The 16,675-nt window shown below is 44.6% G+C and overlaps 1 protein-coding gene and 1 long non-coding RNA gene across 4 annotated transcripts in view; one reads left to right on the forward strand and one right to left on the reverse strand.

Moving 5' to 3' along the window:
• The window catches only part of sirt3 (sirtuin 3), a 29,425-nt gene that overhangs the window by 6,332 nt on the left and 6,418 nt on the right, over nt 1–16,675 (reverse strand). Inside the window, exons 3-7 of one of the 3 annotated variants that reach the window (XM_057837442.1) lie at nt 11,698–11,880; nt 11,381–11,613; nt 11,201–11,301; nt 10,937–11,098; nt 145–357 (exon numbers count right to left, since the gene is read on the reverse strand). In XM_057837442.1, coding sequence (XP_057693425.1) covers nt 145–357; nt 10,937–11,098; nt 11,201–11,301; nt 11,381–11,613; nt 11,698–11,880 — 892 coding nt within the window. Of the gene's footprint in view, nt 1–2; nt 358–10,936; nt 11,099–11,200; nt 11,302–11,380; nt 11,614–11,697; nt 11,881–16,675 lie in introns of those variants that run through there. The other 2 variants (XM_057837433.1, XM_057837423.1) reach the window with 2 other exon arrangements.
• LOC130916606 (uncharacterized) lies at nt 15,226–16,301 on the forward strand. The gene is made up of 3 exons (XR_009063312.1): nt 15,226–15,274; nt 15,782–15,909; nt 16,039–16,301. It is a non-coding gene; the product is annotated as an uncharacterized LOC130916606 (long non-coding RNA).

Below are 16,675 nucleotides of genomic sequence, written 5' to 3' on the forward strand. Positions count from 1 at the left end.
AAAAAAAAAGTTATTTTTTTGTATTTCAATAATTTCTCTTTCTTTTAAACTTTCCACCTTACTGTCCTTTATTATCTTATAGCACAGTTAATCCTTTGCCACTTGTGGAGCTCATTCCCTTTTGCGAGACAGATGGAAACTCACCTTCTGGGCAGACGTTGCGATCAGGGCCTCCAGCTCCTGATTCCAACCGAGGGCATCGACCAAACTATGGACGCCACTTACTATATCACCCAGCAGCACAACATCACATGGTCGGCTGTTTTGCAATGCAAATGGACCAACTAAGTCCCTATTGATGAGTAGCCGAGGAACAGAGCCACGCACAGCTCCAGCCAGACTGGCAAAGGGCTCCACCTTTAGGGAGGATAATGAACAACAGTATCAAATGCCACATCTTTAAACTCAAGCGCTTCGTAAAATATCTGACACAACGGTTGACGGATTTTTGTTTTTACCTTAAAATAATATCGCTCAATTACTATTTCAGAGAGTTGTTCATACTGAAGATACTGAGAGCTGTTTCTAATGTGTTTCCCTTTGCATATAGAGCAGGGGTGAGAATTAGGCTTTTTTAAGAAACATTATCGACTATTTTCCGAGGTACTTCCGCTTTACTTCCTAATGTCTGCCAGCAACTTCCGTTTTAGAATTTCTCCATTCGAAACAACAGTGGAGCTGGAGTAACTTTACTCTTCAAAATTGAAAAAATTTTCAAAAAAAAAGAAAAACAATTTGGAAATACCGCATCCATCTGCTATCATCGCGACAGGGAGGACAACATGTTCATGAGGCAGATGTTGAACCATGCACGAGCCACCACAAAGGCGGGCTGTTTTTGTAGCCATGTTGCCGCTGTGTTATGGAAGGTATCCCTTCCTTTTCATGTGTCCAGTGCTCAAAAAATACTAAAGCTAAAATCTCGCGGCTGAACCGACTTGTTGCCTTTGATATTGTTATTAAGATGATGATTGTAATTATTCATTCATTCATTCATTTTCCATGCCGCTTTTCCTCACGAGGGTCGCGGAGGTGCTGGAGCCTATCCCAGCCAACTACGGGCATAATCTTTAATAATATTTACTACAACTACTGTATCAGCTGCGAGCCTGTTGCTAATCAGTACGTGTAGATGGCACAATTATGCCAACGTTAAATGCAAGTGTTTCAAGTACTTTGTTTGTTTACGGCTGGAAAACGCGGTTAGGCAATGGAAAACGACTTGTACGTTGATAGACATATATCGAGACTAAGTGCGTTCTACTTTGATAATGGAAGGCTCGATTCCCGGGGGCGGCCGAAATGCAGGGGCTAGGACAGACAGTGGCTCGCCTCGCGGCGGACCGTCAGCTCGAGATCCAACTACGAGTTTTTTAACTACAGCAACTATAAGATACGCTATTGGAGCTGGAATTACCAAGGACAGCGGTTGAAAGCCCGTCTAAATGCCGCCGAGGGTTTTGTAATGTCGGGTGAACGTTTGGCACCCGTAAGCTCTGCTGTCTGATAACACATTCCTCGAATGCTCAACCTTCGTTAATATTAGGGCTGTCAAAATTATCGCGTTAACGCGCCGTAATTAATTTTTTAAATTAATCACGTTAAAATATTTGACGCAATTAACGCACATGTCCCGCTCAGACAGTATTCTGCCTTTTGGTAAGTTTTACAGCAAGGCTTTTTGTGCTGTCTAACAGCGAACTCTTGTGGTCGCTTTGCGACATGGTTTATTGTTGTCTTGCCAGTTCGATATGGCTGCACGACGTCTCGGGCTGACGCCTACGTTGTAATGTTGTGCTTATATGATCCTTGGACAAGACTTGTCCTTAAGTATGGTTGTTGTAAATAATGTACATATTATGTTAGTAAGCGAAATGTTATATTTTTTGTATGAGACGCTTTTTGTTTATGTTTAGTGAACCTGTATAGAGTGCTAAGCTAACGTTGTTGCTAATGCAATGCTTGTGTACTTTTTTTTTGTAGTTTTACGACGGTCTAAAGAGGACAATGGTTTGAGGCCATTTTATTAATAAATCAGATGAAAAAGGAAGAAGTCTGATTATTATGGCGTCGTTCACTAGCTGTCTAGCTTTGGAAAAAGTAGACGCTTCGGAGTGAGGACAGCATAGACAGATTTAAATGACAGTAGAGTGAAATGCCCACTACAGTCCTTATGTACCGTATGTTGAATGTATATATCCATCTTGTGTCTTATCTTTCCATTCCAACAATTTATTTTACAGAATATATATATAATTTACAGAAAAATATGGCATATTTTATAGATGGTTTGAATTGCGATTAATTGCGATTAATTACGATTAATAAATTTTTAAGCTGTAATTAACTCGATTAAAAATTTTAATCGTTTGACAGCCCTAATTTTTCTAGATTCATTGACCTGTTTTGCTCATGCACCAATCGTTTTAAATAAAACAAGAAATGGAATTATGTTGTCCTAATTGCTTACTGCGATCAATACCTGCAATAAAAAAAATGACATACTATTTTTGTTTATATGTACATACCTTGAAGTATTTTCTTGTAACAACAAAATCCATGTCAGCCCTTGTGGATTCGGCAAATGTAATTTAATTTGTAATTTCACCTCATTTTGGTCACTCAAGTGGCCGGCGTATCAATCTACACATCACGTTAACACAGGCTGACAAGTTGTTATAATTTTGTCCACGAATGATCAACAAAGTTATAAGAACAATCATACAATCTCATCTACGTCTCATTTATGTTGTGCTGAATCCATTTTTGGAGATTCCATGAGTTCCTTTGCTTTAATTTTGCAGTTTTAACCTTGTCAAAACACTGCTTAATTTCAGCTGTAATTCAGTTGTTTTTTTCTGAACTGGAAGTTCGAGGCAGACGCCTATATTTCGCTAAAGAAACTTGTCTATACAAAAGTGTCTCCTTTCTCTTATTAGTATATGAAGATATCAGTTAAAGTTGCAAACTGTTAGGGCCTCAGCCCCTCCCTCCTGAACCCTGGCCCACCTTGGGCAGGTGTGAGTGTTTTTGATTTGCAGGTTGGACGCCAGACGGGTGGAGCGGCCACAGCTGCTGGCAATGACAATCAGCCATCTTCATAAGCCAGTGGACGCCACCACCTCGTCGCCCGATCAACTAGTCTGTTTTACCACGTCAGTTGCGTCTCGCGTACTTAATTATTTATCTGATCCCCGGCTCACGACTTTTCTCTTCTCGCCCCAGGTCCTGACTTTGCGCGCCCCTATCGGATCCCACGCCTGCCTTCCTTCCGAGCTTCCACACCCCGCGACGGCTCAGCTACACCGAGCAGAACAACTTACGCCCGCCACGTTATTGTTTGTGCTCGCCAATAAAATATTATTCGCCACAACCCCTGCTTGTCTGCATTTGGATCCCCTCTCGTCGCACACCCTAACAGATTGATCGGGCCACGATGGATCCCGCAGACAACCCCGCCGGCCCGCCCACGTCACTCCGAGACCACCACCAAGCCATAGAATTACTCTTCAATAAGGTAACAGACATTTCCCAATCACTCCAGGCCATACAAGCAGAACTCACACCCATTCTTCAGGCACGATTAGCCCCACGTCACACCGCCGCTCCTCCGAGCCACATGCCCGCATCTAACGCGGCGTCACCTTCTACGAGCCGTGAACCTCACGTCCCCGCACCCGCTCCTTACGACGGAAACCTTGGTGCATGTCGGGCTTTTTTGGTCCAATGCAGCCTGGTTTTTGAACAGCAGCCGTCCATGTATCAGGGGGAAAAAGCAAAAATCGCCTACCTCATCGGCTCCCTTCGCGGCGTGGCGCTAGATTGGGCATCCTCAGTATGGGAGCAGGGTTCCGCGGTGTGTGCCACGTACTTCCGCTTTACCGAAGAGATGCGCAAGATTTTCGACCACCCCGTCCGCGGCAGGGAGGCCGCCAGTCGTCTCATGTCCGTTCGACAGGGAACACGCAGCGTCGCCGAGTTCTCAGTTGAGTTCCGGACGTTAGCCACAGAGAGCCGCTTCAACGACGAAGCGCTACAGGCCGTGTTTGCCAGTGCCTTGAACGAGTCCCTCAAGGACCTAATGGCCACCCAAGAGCCGCCAAATTCGCTGGATGACCTCATACACAGGGCGATTTGTCTGGACAATCGACTTCGTGAACGCCAACGACAGCCTCGCGAACAGCCTGCCGCACCACTTCCTCTTTCCCCGGTCTTTCGGCCGGCCCTGCTTCCAGCCCATGCGGCGACATAGCCACCTGCTGCTCGTGCCGAGTCGGTGCAGTTTAGGCGCACCAGGCTGACTCAGGAGGAGCGCTCACGTAGGTATGCAGAACGCCTATGTATATATTGTGCGAAAAGTGGGCATTTTCGACACAACTGTCCTGTGCGTCCTAACTCGCCAATAGAAGGGGGAATAATGGTGAGTCACATGTCACACAGTTCTTCACGCCGGCTGCAGCTCACTGCGACACTCTCCTGGAAGGGCCAGTCGCGCACAGTCACTGCCCTTGTGGATTGTGGGTCCGACGAGAATTTTATTGACCATAAACTGGTAACTCAACTCGGCCTGGTGACACGCCCACTCCCAGTGCCTTTAAAAACCACTGCGCTGGATGGCAAACTTCTTTTTCATGTCAACCAACAAACAGAACCCATCAACCTCCTCCTATCTGGCAACCACCAAGAGGTCACCTCCTTCCTTGTCTTTGTATGTCCTCGCACACCCTTGGTCCTTGGGTTGCCATGGCTCAGAACACACAATCCCTCCATTGATTGGACCCACCCCAAGTTGACTACCTGGAGTCAATTCTGCCACACCAGTTGCCTGAAATCTGCTTTGGTGCCTGCAAGTCCGGTCCAGGACCTGGTGCAGCCAGACCTGTCCAAAGTCCCCGAGTGCTATCATGACCTCGGATAAGTCTTTAGCGAGGACCACGCCATGTCGCTTCCTCCACACCGCCCTTACGACTGTGCCATAGACCTCCTTCCTGGTGCTGCGCTTCCCAAGGGGCGGTTGTTCCACATCTCGCCACCAGAGAGGGAGGCCATGGAGAAATACATCACGGAGTCCCTAGCCAACGGCACAATCCGTCCATCCTCTTCCCCAGTTGGCGCAGGGTTCTTCTTTGTGGGCAAAAAGGACGGTGGCCTGAGACCCTGTATTGACTATAGAGCACTTAATGCTATCACCGTCAAGAATAAATATCCTCTTCCGCTCATTGACTCCGCGTTCACCCCCCTCCATAGTGCCACCATTTTCACTAAGCTAGACCTGCGTAGTGCATATCACCTGGTCCGTGTCCGAGAGGGAGACGAATGGAAGACCGCCTTCAATACAGCACTGGGACATTACGAATACTTGGTCATGCCGTTTGGGCTCACAAACGCCCCAGCGGTATTCCAGAACCTGGTCAACGATGTCCTTGGGGACATGATTAATCGGTTTGTGGTCGTGTACCTGGACGACATACTGGTGTTCTCAAGTACCCCCACAGAGCATGAAAACCACGTCCGTCAGGTCCTACAACGATTACTCGAGAACAGGCTGTTTGTGAAGGCTGAAAAATGTCAGTTCCATGTCCCAGAAACGGCATTTCTGGGCTACATTGTGGGCAAAGGGAACCTGCGGATGGACCCAACCAAGTTAACAGCAGTACTGGAGTGGCCTCGCCCCACCGATAGAAAACAGCTCCAGCGTTTTCTTGGTTTTGCAAACTTCTACCGGAGGTTTATCCGAAACTACAGCCGGATCGTAGCCCCCCTTACTGCCCTCACCTCCACTGCCATACCATTTCGCTGGTCGGACTCCGCCGACTCAGCCTTCAACGACCTCAAGAGGCGTTTTACCACTGCTCCGGTGCTCGTCCATCCCGACCCGTCTCTTCAGTTCATCGTGGAGGTCGATGCATCTGAGATAGGAGTGGGTGCAGTGCTATCCCAGCGTCAGCCAGCTGATGGCAAGGTACACCCATGTGCCTTTTTCTCCCGCAGATTGTCCCCCTCTGAACGCAATTACAGCATAGGGGACCGGGAACTCCTGGCAGTTAAGCTGGCCTTGGAGGAATGGCGCCACCACCTCGAGGGAGCACTACAGCCCTTCACTGTGCTAACGGACCACAAGAACTTGGAATACCTCAAGTCTGCCCGAAGACTGAACCCCCGACAAGCCAGGTGGGCCATGTTTTTCTGCCGGTTTAATTTCACCATGTCTTACATCCCAGGTTCAAAGAACATCAAGCCCGACGCACTGTCACGCCAGTTTCAAGTCACCGAACCCCTGGGGGAACCCACGCCGATCCTTCCGCCGACCTGCTTCCTTGCCTCCATTGAATGGGAAATAGAAAGCAAAGTGAAGGAAGCCCACCGTGAGTATCCAGACCCACGAGAGGGTCCTCAAACTGACCTTTTTGTCCCGGAGTCACTCCGTTCCCAGGTGCTGGAGTGGGCTCACTCTTCCCGCTTGTTCTGCCACCCTGGCATACGGAGGACGCTGGCTGTGCTACGCCAGCGGTTCTGGTGGCCAACAATGCCAGAGGACACCAAATCCTACGTCCTGGCATGTACGATATGTGCTCGCAGCAAAACCACCACCAAGCCCAGCTCTGGACTCCTCCGCCCGTTACCCGCCCCAAGCCGTCCTTGGTCCCACATAGCCCTGGACTTCGTCACCGGTCTGCCTCCTTCCAAGGGAAACACTGTTATACTCACCATAGTGGATAGGTTCTCCAAAGCCGCCCATTTCATTCCCCTACGCAAGCTACCAACAGCCACAGAGACCACAACCCTGCTCACCACACATGTATTCCGTTTACATGGCATCCCGGTAGATATTGTCTCTGACAGGGGACCCCAGTTCACCTCTCAGGTCTGGAAGGCCTTCTGTGCTGCCCTGGGCGTTGGCGTAAGCCTCTCCTCCGGTTACCACCCGCAGACCAATGGCCAGTGCGAGCGAACAAACCAACAGCTCGAAGCAGCCCTCCGTTGTGCCACCCAAGCTCACCCAAACACCTGGAGCGATCACCTGCCTTGGATCGAATATGCGCACAACTCCCTGCCAAATGCCTCATCAGGTATGTCTCCCTACCTGTGCTCCCTGGGTTACCAGCCCCCGTTGTTCCCTTCACAGGAAGGTGACATTGCCGTCCCGTCGGTCCAAGCCCACATCAGTCGTTGCTCCATGGTCTGGGAGAAGGCGCGCTCCGCACTCCTCCGCGCGTCCGAGAAATCCCGTACTCAGGCTGACCGCCGCCGAAGGCCTGCGCCCATCTACACTGTTGGCCAAAAGGTGTGGCTCTCCTCAAAGACCCTACCGCTCAAGACTGAGTCAGTTAAGCTCTCCCCCCGGTTTGTTGGTCCCTTTGAAATCACCAAGGTATTGAATCCTACCGCCGTGCGCCTCAAGCTCCCAGCCCATTTCAGAGTCCACCCTACCTTCCACGTCTCCCAAGTCAAGCCAGTTTCCACGAGTCCTTTGGCACCCCCTGTTCCGCCGCCTCCGCCACCTCTATCTGTCGATGGGGGTCCTGCCTACAGGGTAGAGCGGCTTCTTGATGTCCGCCGCCGAGGCCGTGGGCTTCAGTACCTCGTCGACTGGGAGGGCTATGGCCCTGAAGAGCGGTCCTGGATCCCGGCTCGGTGGGTGTTGTCCCGCGAGCTCATCCGAGATTTCCACCGTGCCCATCCCGGTCATCTTCGTCGGGCGCCAGGTGGCGCCCGTAGGCGGGGGGTCCTGTTAGGGCCTCAGCCCCTCCCTCCTGAACCCTGGCCCACCTTGGGCAGGTGTGAGTGTTTTTGATTTGCAGGTTGGACGCCAGACGGGTGGAGCGGCCACAGCTGCTGGCAATGACAATCAGCCATCTTCATAAGCCAGTGGACGCCACCACCTCGTCGCCCGATCAACTAGTCTGTTTTACCATGTCAGTTGCGTCTCGCGTACTTAATTATTTATCTGATCCCCGGCTCACGACTTTTCTCTTCTCGCCCCAGGTCCTGACTTTGCGCGCCCCTATCGGATCCCACGCCTGCCTTCCTTCCGAGCTTCCACACCCCGCGTCGGCTCAGCTACACCGAGCAGAACAACTTACGCCCGCCACGTTATTGTTTGTGCTCGCCAATAAAATATTATTCGCCACAACCCCTGCTTGTCTGCATTTGGATCCCCTCTCGTCGCACACCCTAACACAAACACGAAGTAGAGATGTTTGAGTGAGTGATGTTCGAGTACAGATCTCCACATCAACATCTTTATGAAATGTTCATAACTTACATATTGTAAATATTAGCAGATTTCTTCACTATATTTTTGTTAAGTTGAAGTACAGGATGAACTCTGCTTTTACTTTGGAAAACAACAATTTACATTTTTGCCAATTTTCGGACATCTTACTGTCTAAACTAGCTTCTTAATAAGGCTGCAACAACTAATCGATTAAATCAATTAATAAATTAGTTGCCAACAAATACATCGATACAGTTGTAGACTATAGTTAAGTCAGGAACCTGTATAAAAGATTATTTTTTAAGGAAATAGTAATCCATTTTGTCTTCATTTTTACTTACAACATGCCTAAAACAACTTCAAGGTAAATGGTGAAGGTATTTGAAAAAAGGTGACATTCATCCGATTAATCGTTTAATTAATCGTTTAATTAATCGTCCGATTTATCGATTATGAAAGTAATCGTTAGTTACAGCCATACATAATACAAAAGCACCGGCCAATGGTCACAGCCAATAATAAATGCGGTTGAATGTAATACTCCACAATTGTGGCCAAGTCTAAAAGTCGATCACAACAGAGCCGATCAATAAGGTGGCAGAATAAGAGGTCCATGAAGTCCTGGAACACCTTAAATAAATATCTAGAAGTACTAGATCCTGTACCGGCAGGATCCGGCACAATTTAAGTCCTGCTGCTACGGCAGCGCTTCCGAATTTAGTCATGCTGGCAATCGGGGCCCGGTTTTCTTTCTGCGTTACCGCCGGACCCTTTCACACCAGACTACGACCAGTGAAAAAAGGCTTTTCAGGCTAAAATGGTCACTCAAGTCAAGTTTCTCAGGTCAACAGGCGCCATTTCGAGGCCATAGTGCTGCTGCCACAGGTCAAAATAAAATCCATCTTTTAAAAGGCACTCACTTTTTTCCCAGCACACATTGACCTAGTGGTTAAACTCGCATCATCATGACTCCATAGTTCCACCACCAGTCACTGTGGTAAGAAAATCTACACTGAGAATAGTGTACCGCACAAATGCTATTTTTAAACCACAAGGCTGCGTGACATCGCCATCATAAATAGGAAGAGGGTCAACATAAAAGCGCGCCATGCGAGTACTCCTTGTTTTCTGCAGGTAATCTTTCAAAAAAGAACATGCCAAGTAAACCCTGCTGCTATGGAACTTGTAGAAATGATTATAGACATTACGACATATGAAGGATGTTTTCTTCATCCATTTCCCGAAGCCAAAAACTGTGGCCGGTACAGGTCCGTGGCACATTTGCTACCGGGCCGCACGGAAATAATAATTTATTAATGACTGCATTCTGGCCAAATTAACTTTGGCGTGTGCCCCTTAACACACAAATATACCTGTCTACTCTAGATATAATACTACAGGATAGAATGTCATCATAGAAATCCATTGGATTGGACTGCTAGCAGTACATCTTGTTTTGTATATCTATGTGTGCTTGTCCTCGATAATGATGTATGACGTAGGGCGGGAGCATCAAATTTGTTCCCGGAAATAATTAGCCCCCACACTAGAATGACTGAAAAACAAACGTCTTTGGACAGATTTTTTACGGGGAAAAGGGCATCTGACGAGCCAGAAGATGAGCCTACAACCTCGACGAAAACAAAATCTATGCTACTTCCCAATCACTAAAGACCCACGAACTGCGAAGGAGTGAATTCGTGACCCGTATGTGAATAAATAAAGTGATTCGAGCATCTCTGTGCAACAGGAATATAAGGTTGTAGAGATCTCAAATCACGGCGACCTTAAACGTACATTTTAGACAACAACTCTACCGAGGTTCTGGATTAAAGTCATTTCTGAATATCCTGACATCGCTAGGAGAGCACTGAAAACTGTGCTACAATTTCCAACATCGTATGTTTGTAAAGCGGGCTTCTCTCACTCTCCCATCTCGGGACCATCTCGTCTCAACGAAACAAGCTCAGGCCTCCCACTGATTCAGCGAGTGAGTTGTATTTTCCCTGCACTTAACACGCCGGGGCTAAAAACAAATGTTATTTTACAGTTGCTGTATTTTTCTGCCACACATTGCCGGTGTTCAGACAAATTTGGCAAGCACGTAATGTTAAAAATGACCGCAAATACAGCGATTCCAAAGTACACACTACAAACTCTCTTTAAAGAAAAGAATATTAACTTGGTTTTGCCATGTTAGCTGCACACAACAACTGCACGCAGCTCTCTAACTTAACGACTTCACCGTTAAGCATTAATTTAGGCCATTTTCGTGTTGCATATGCATGTTTATGATGATGACGTGTTTGTGATCTGGGGAGAACAAGTATTTGATTCACTGACAATGGGAAAACCCATTGGCAGTGTATCAAATACTTGTTCTTCCCACTGTATATAGTTTGTTAGCACCGTTGGATGACATTGAGAGTCCAACTGAATATAAAAGAGGGCTTTTTTTACTGCCACAAAAGCTTTGGAAGCTAAATTTTGTAAGTGCGCAAAATTTGACAGAAGGTCCGTGAAAAAAAGACCCGAATCACACTGGTCCGTGGTCCAAAAAAGGTTGGGGACCCCTGCCCTACACCACCAGCGACATTACAAGATTTTTTAGTACTCATTCAGAATACAAAACGTCATTACAAGAGGATTTACAGATCACAGCGTTGTGAAAACTGTGTATTAAATCATTTTGAAGCTGCTGAAGCAGATAGAGCTCACCTCCAGTGATGTTCCCATGATGATCAGTAGATCTGCAAACGGAAAGTCTGTGAGATACTTGAAGAAGTGAGGTGGCAGCTCCTCTCCAAAAAATATTATGTCCGGCTTTACTACGCCTGTACAGGTCGGACATTTGGGAATAAGTCCGCTCATTACCTCTGGCTAGAAAAAAACAAGACAATGATTTTCTTTTTTAGCTAGGACATTTCAGAAAATATTGTAAATTAAAAGTGAATAAACAAGATACTTTGCTCTATAACTTACGCGCAGGTCTTCTCCCGCGTATTTTCTTCGGCAAACAGTGCATGTGGCTGTAGCAAATGTACCGTGGGCCTCCACGAGCATCTCAGGAGGAATCCCGGCCACTGAACAAGAATGCAGTTACGTGTTGTCATGTAACCACTTCTATTCTACAAGAATCAAGATAAAAATATCAGTTCGTACATCTTTCAAGGCCATCAATATTCTGTGTGTACATTCTGAGAAGCAGCCTTTTCTCGTGCAGCAGCCGCACAAAATAGTGAGTAGTGTTAGGCTGGTAATTTCCTGGATATAACTCTTTGGCCAGGGCAAAGAATGGTTTAGGGTTGTGATGAAAAAAGGCAATTTCAAAAATAGCCTCAGCATAAGGCAGGTTATACTGCTGCAGGTTGTCATAGAGACCGCTTCCGGGGGACCTGCGAAGGAAAAGACCACTTATTAAAGTTCCAAAGATTGTCATTTTGGTGTGTGAAAACATGTCCAAAGAAAAACAATTTTACCTGAAATCGGGGATCCCACTCGGGGTGCTAATGCCTGCCCCTGCCATCACGATGACTCTCTTGTACTTTTGTTCATGCATATTTCTAGCGATGCTTTTCAGGGTCTGCTGCTCAGCATCTGCTCCACCTCCACGGGTTAGTAGTCCCTTAGTTGCATTCCACCAAAGAGAGTTTGGTTGTCTGCTGAAATGAAAATATGACCGTTCTGCCTAATCTGAAGAAATACAGGGTGAGTGACCCAAAATAACTTTTTAACACTCCAATAAAACCAAGAGTGATGGAAGAAAAATATTTTATTCATAGTAATTGAAACCCTGGAACATGCCATTTAAGAAACTATTATAGAATTTCCATTTTAAAATTACGTCCTTTAAAAACTATCCTCCTGCATGAATGCATTCTTGAAATCTGCTATTGACCACTGCCTAAAAATATGGGATTTTTTGCAGATTGGCAGACATGAGCAAGTGGCAGCACTGCGAGACAGTGACCTTGAGCAAGTGAACAACGTACCATTTTAGTAACTATGGTGAATTCGGTTTCTATGTGATGTGGGATCCTGATTTGACTTATTTTCACAATACTCAAAACAAGCCAAGAGATAGGCCTATATGTAACCCTTGAGACATATGTACAGTGGTATGAAAAAGTATCTGAACCTTTTGGAATTTCTCACATTTCTGCATAAAACCAACATCAAATGTAATCTGATCTTTGTCAAAATCACACAGATGAAAAAACAGTGTCTGCTTTAACTAAAACCACCCAAACATTTATAGGTTTTCATATTTTAATGAGGATGATATTAGGCAAACAATGACAGCAGGGAGAAAAATAAGTTAGTGAACCATCACATTTAATATTTTGCCCCCCCCTTTGGCAGCAATAACTTCAACCAGACGCTTCCTGTACCTGCAGATCAGTCTGGCACATCGATCAGGACTAATCTTGGCCCATTCTTCTCTACAAAACTGCTGTAGTTCAGTCAGATTCCCGGTATGTCTGGCATGAATCCCTGTCTTTAGGTCATTCCACAGCATCTAAATGGGGTTCAAGTCTGGACTTTGACTTGGCCACTCCGGAATGTGCATTTTGTTCTACTGAAACCATTCTGTAGTTGATTTACCTTTGTGTTTTGGATCATTGTCTTATTGAAGCATCCATCCTCTTTTTAGCTTCAACTGTCTGACAGACGGCTTTATGTTTTCCTGCAAAACCTCCTGATAAACTTTTGAAGTCATTCTTCCATTACTGATTGCAAGTTGTCCATGCCCTGAAGCAGCAAAAGTGCCCCAAATCATGATGCTCCCTCCACCATGCTTCACGGTGGGGATGAGATGTTGATGTTGGTGAGCTGTTCCATTTTTTCTCCACACATGACGTTGTGTGTTACTCCCAAACATTTCAACTCTGTTTTTATCAGTCCACCAAATATTTTGCCAACACTTCTGTGGAGTGTCCAAGTGCCTTTTTGCGAACATTAAATAAGCAGCAATGTCTATTTTAGACAGTAGTGGTTTCCTCCGTGAAGTCCTCCCATGAACACCATTCTTGGCCATAGTTTTACATATAGTTGATGTGTGCACAGAGATATTGGACTGAGCGAGTGATTTTCCTAGAGTGTCTTAGCAGACACTCTAGTTCTTTTTTACCTCTCTGAGTATTCTGCGCTGAACTCTTGGCGTCATTTTTGGTGGGCGGCCACTCCTTGGTGGAGAAGCAACAGTGCCAAACTCTCAGACAATGCTTCTCATCAAGACAATTCTTACCAGGTGTTTTTTAGTTGGCAGGGCAGCTTTAAACCACTTGTCAGTGATTGGGCACACACCTGCTCTTTAAGTCTCCTTAGGCAGAGGGTTTACTTACTTATTTTTTCCCCCTTATGTCATTGTTTGCATGCTATCCTCATTAAAATATGAAAACCTATAAATGTTTGGGTGGTTTTAGTTAAAGCAGACATTGTTTTTACATCTCTGTGATTTTGACAAAGACCAGATAACATTTGATGGTGATTTCATGCAGAAATCTGAGTAATTCCAAAAGGTTCAGATACTTCTTCATACCACTGTATAAATTTACCGTATATGTATCAGCAATGTCCCCGATCGGATCACATGATCAGAAATCGGGCTAGTTTTCAGAGGATCGGAATCGGGTCAAAAGGATCGTGTTTTTAGTTGTTTTTGTTTGTTTGTTTTTTTAAGTGCTAAAATGTAGCAAAATAATCCAGAAATACAACAGCATTACAAAAGAAACAAAAATATATACTTTTTATAGAGGTTTTTGTTGTTTAGATGTTTACATTGTCGTCAGGACGGGACTCAGTGTCGGCAGATTCTCAAAATCAGGTGACTCGGACTCGGGTGCAAGAATATGAGATCGGGATATCCCTACAGTAATATGTATACGTATGTGTAAATATAGCATTTAACTCAAATGCATGTCAGTGATAGCAACACATGTCCAATTCATATTAAACCAGGAAGACTGCCTGTGAATGCACTTTCTTCAGTGCCATTGCCGATGCTAGACGTCCAATCCATCTTCGATCATTTCTCCCCTCTAATCCAAAAGGATTGTAGGTTTAACGGCGTCAATAGCTGCTTGAGAATAAAATGAGTGCCTTGTAAGGGTTCTAAATAAATAAATCAACAAATGAAGAAAAAAAAAACATCATGCAAGAAAGGAGTTGCTAGAGACACGAACTTCAGACACTGCATGCGTCAATCATTGTTTAACTTGTCAAACAGTTGCTCTGGCAAATCATTCTGTGTAAGTGAGCAGTTTGAGCGGACATGAGTGGAATGACTCAATGAAGCATTTAATAAGGCACATTTTTCTGTGTGAGACATGTTACTGTCCAACCGAATTATTTTTAAACAATTTGGTGGGACGGTAACATGTTTAAAACTTGTCATAATTATTACATTTGAAGTGCTTAAAAACCATGTAATAAAATATATATGTGGCGGAAAACACAGACAAGGCTGAAAAAGCAGTTTCTGCTCTTGCACCTCTCTTTAAAATAAACTGTTGTATATTAACCCAAAAGAACTGTTGTGTTTGATAGAACAATATGTATATATGATGCCATAGCAAATGCATGGCTATGGGGTCAGATTAGTCTCATAAGTACACACATTCATTTAACAGGAAACACACACGTATTATGGGATTCGTAAACACATAGCACGCGAAACACACACACATTGTGGGATTCGTAAACACATAGCACGCGAAACACACACACATTGTGGGATTCGTAAACACATAGCACGCGAAACACAAACACATTCATCAAATGTGTGTGTGAATTGTTTTACGCGCATTTGTAACGTGCTTCCAATTTCAAATTCCCTCTTACGAGTGTGTTGATCGTTTTGATACTCGTCATGCGCAACTAAGAAGAACACATGCATTTTTTTAACTGGAGCCCGTCTTCAGCCAATCAGACGTCTTCTTCTTAAACAGCCAATCACAAGGGCTGGGCTGTTTCATTACGTCACTGCTGTGCGCCTTCAAGTCCGGCTGGAGATTCCTTTTAGACTACGACGCAGTTCCTGCTGTAGTCGTGCAGGTGAGTAAATTTCTAAAGTATTTTCTTTTTATAGTGCCTTTTGACCACTAACCTCTGTAAGCAATTACATATACACGAAATACTTAATTGTAATATTGTTGATATTGCAAGACAAAAGCGTAATGAAGTTAATGTCTCATGATAAGGAGTAAACACGTGCTTCCTTGCTTCTATTGTTGTCGTTGGAAGGGAGTAATATTTCTAAAGTATATTCATTGTATAGTGCGTTTTGTCCGCTAACCTCTGTAAGCAAATACATATACACGAAAGACTGAATTGGAATATTGATGATGTTGCAAGACAAAAGCGTAATGAAGTTAACGTCGAATGATAAGCAGTAAACATGTGGGTCGCCAAGGTTTTAATGGCGATTTGAGAAAGCTAAGTCCTATATATATTAAAAATTTTCAAAAAAGCTTAACTGCTAATCATTGTTTTCGGGAGTGTATGTATAAAGTATTTGGAAGTCATTTTTCAAAGTTGTCTTTCTGTGCATGTGCTTTACAGTTGGTGTACAACATGGAGAAGAGGTTCCAGGAGATTTTCAATTTTATGTCTAGGGGTGAATTCCCTAATTTATAGTGAATCTCAGAAATGTGCTTTAAAAAGACATATGCAGAAGCTCAAACTGAAGGGTGAGTAGGCAAAGTATTTGTGATGTTGCTGTTATTTATAATTATATATGTATATATATATATATACGTGTGTGTGTGTACAGCTATATAATTGTTATTTGTGTGTATTTGTGTTTATATGTGATCCAGTCCCGAACAGAAGCACGATCACTGTTTAATGAAGTACACTCGGCTTCAATTGGTGCACACACAGGCACTGTTAAAACCAGATCCTCAATGTACTCCAGAAATTATTGGGATGGCATGACAGTGGACATTGACTGATGGGTATGTGATGGTTTATTTCTGCATTTTGTCAATAACTAATTTTGGTCAGCTATTTCAGATCTTATTAACCTGACCCGTTTCTCATGACGATTTGTTTTAAGGTCTGAATGCGACGGATGTCAGAGGACTGGTAACTCTTTGGCTGTGTGTGACACAGCCATTACAAAGCATTAAGGTATATTTTTATAGTGACCGTGTGTAATCAAATAAAGAAATGTATTTATTACATGCGTGAAAAATTGGAAACAGCTTTGTCTAATGTCACGCATGTATTTAATATTTGGACATGCGTGAAAATTAGGTTTTTATGTGTTCCCTTCATATCAAGGTGGGAGCCATCTACCCAGATTAAGTTAAAAACTTCAAAGATAAAACATGGTGCTCTTCAGATTGTGTAGGAATAGCTGTAAGAGATATGTTCAATATTGGATTTGCCTTTCACAGGTGTCTGCTGTTTGGGAGTTGGTTGGGATAGACCTGACTGGTCCTCTCCCAAAAA

Source organism: Corythoichthys intestinalis, chromosome 1 (assembly GCF_030265065.1).
Source record: "Corythoichthys intestinalis isolate RoL2023-P3 chromosome 1, ASM3026506v1, whole genome shotgun sequence".
NCBI lineage: Eukaryota > Metazoa > Chordata > Actinopteri > Syngnathiformes > Syngnathidae > Corythoichthys > Corythoichthys intestinalis.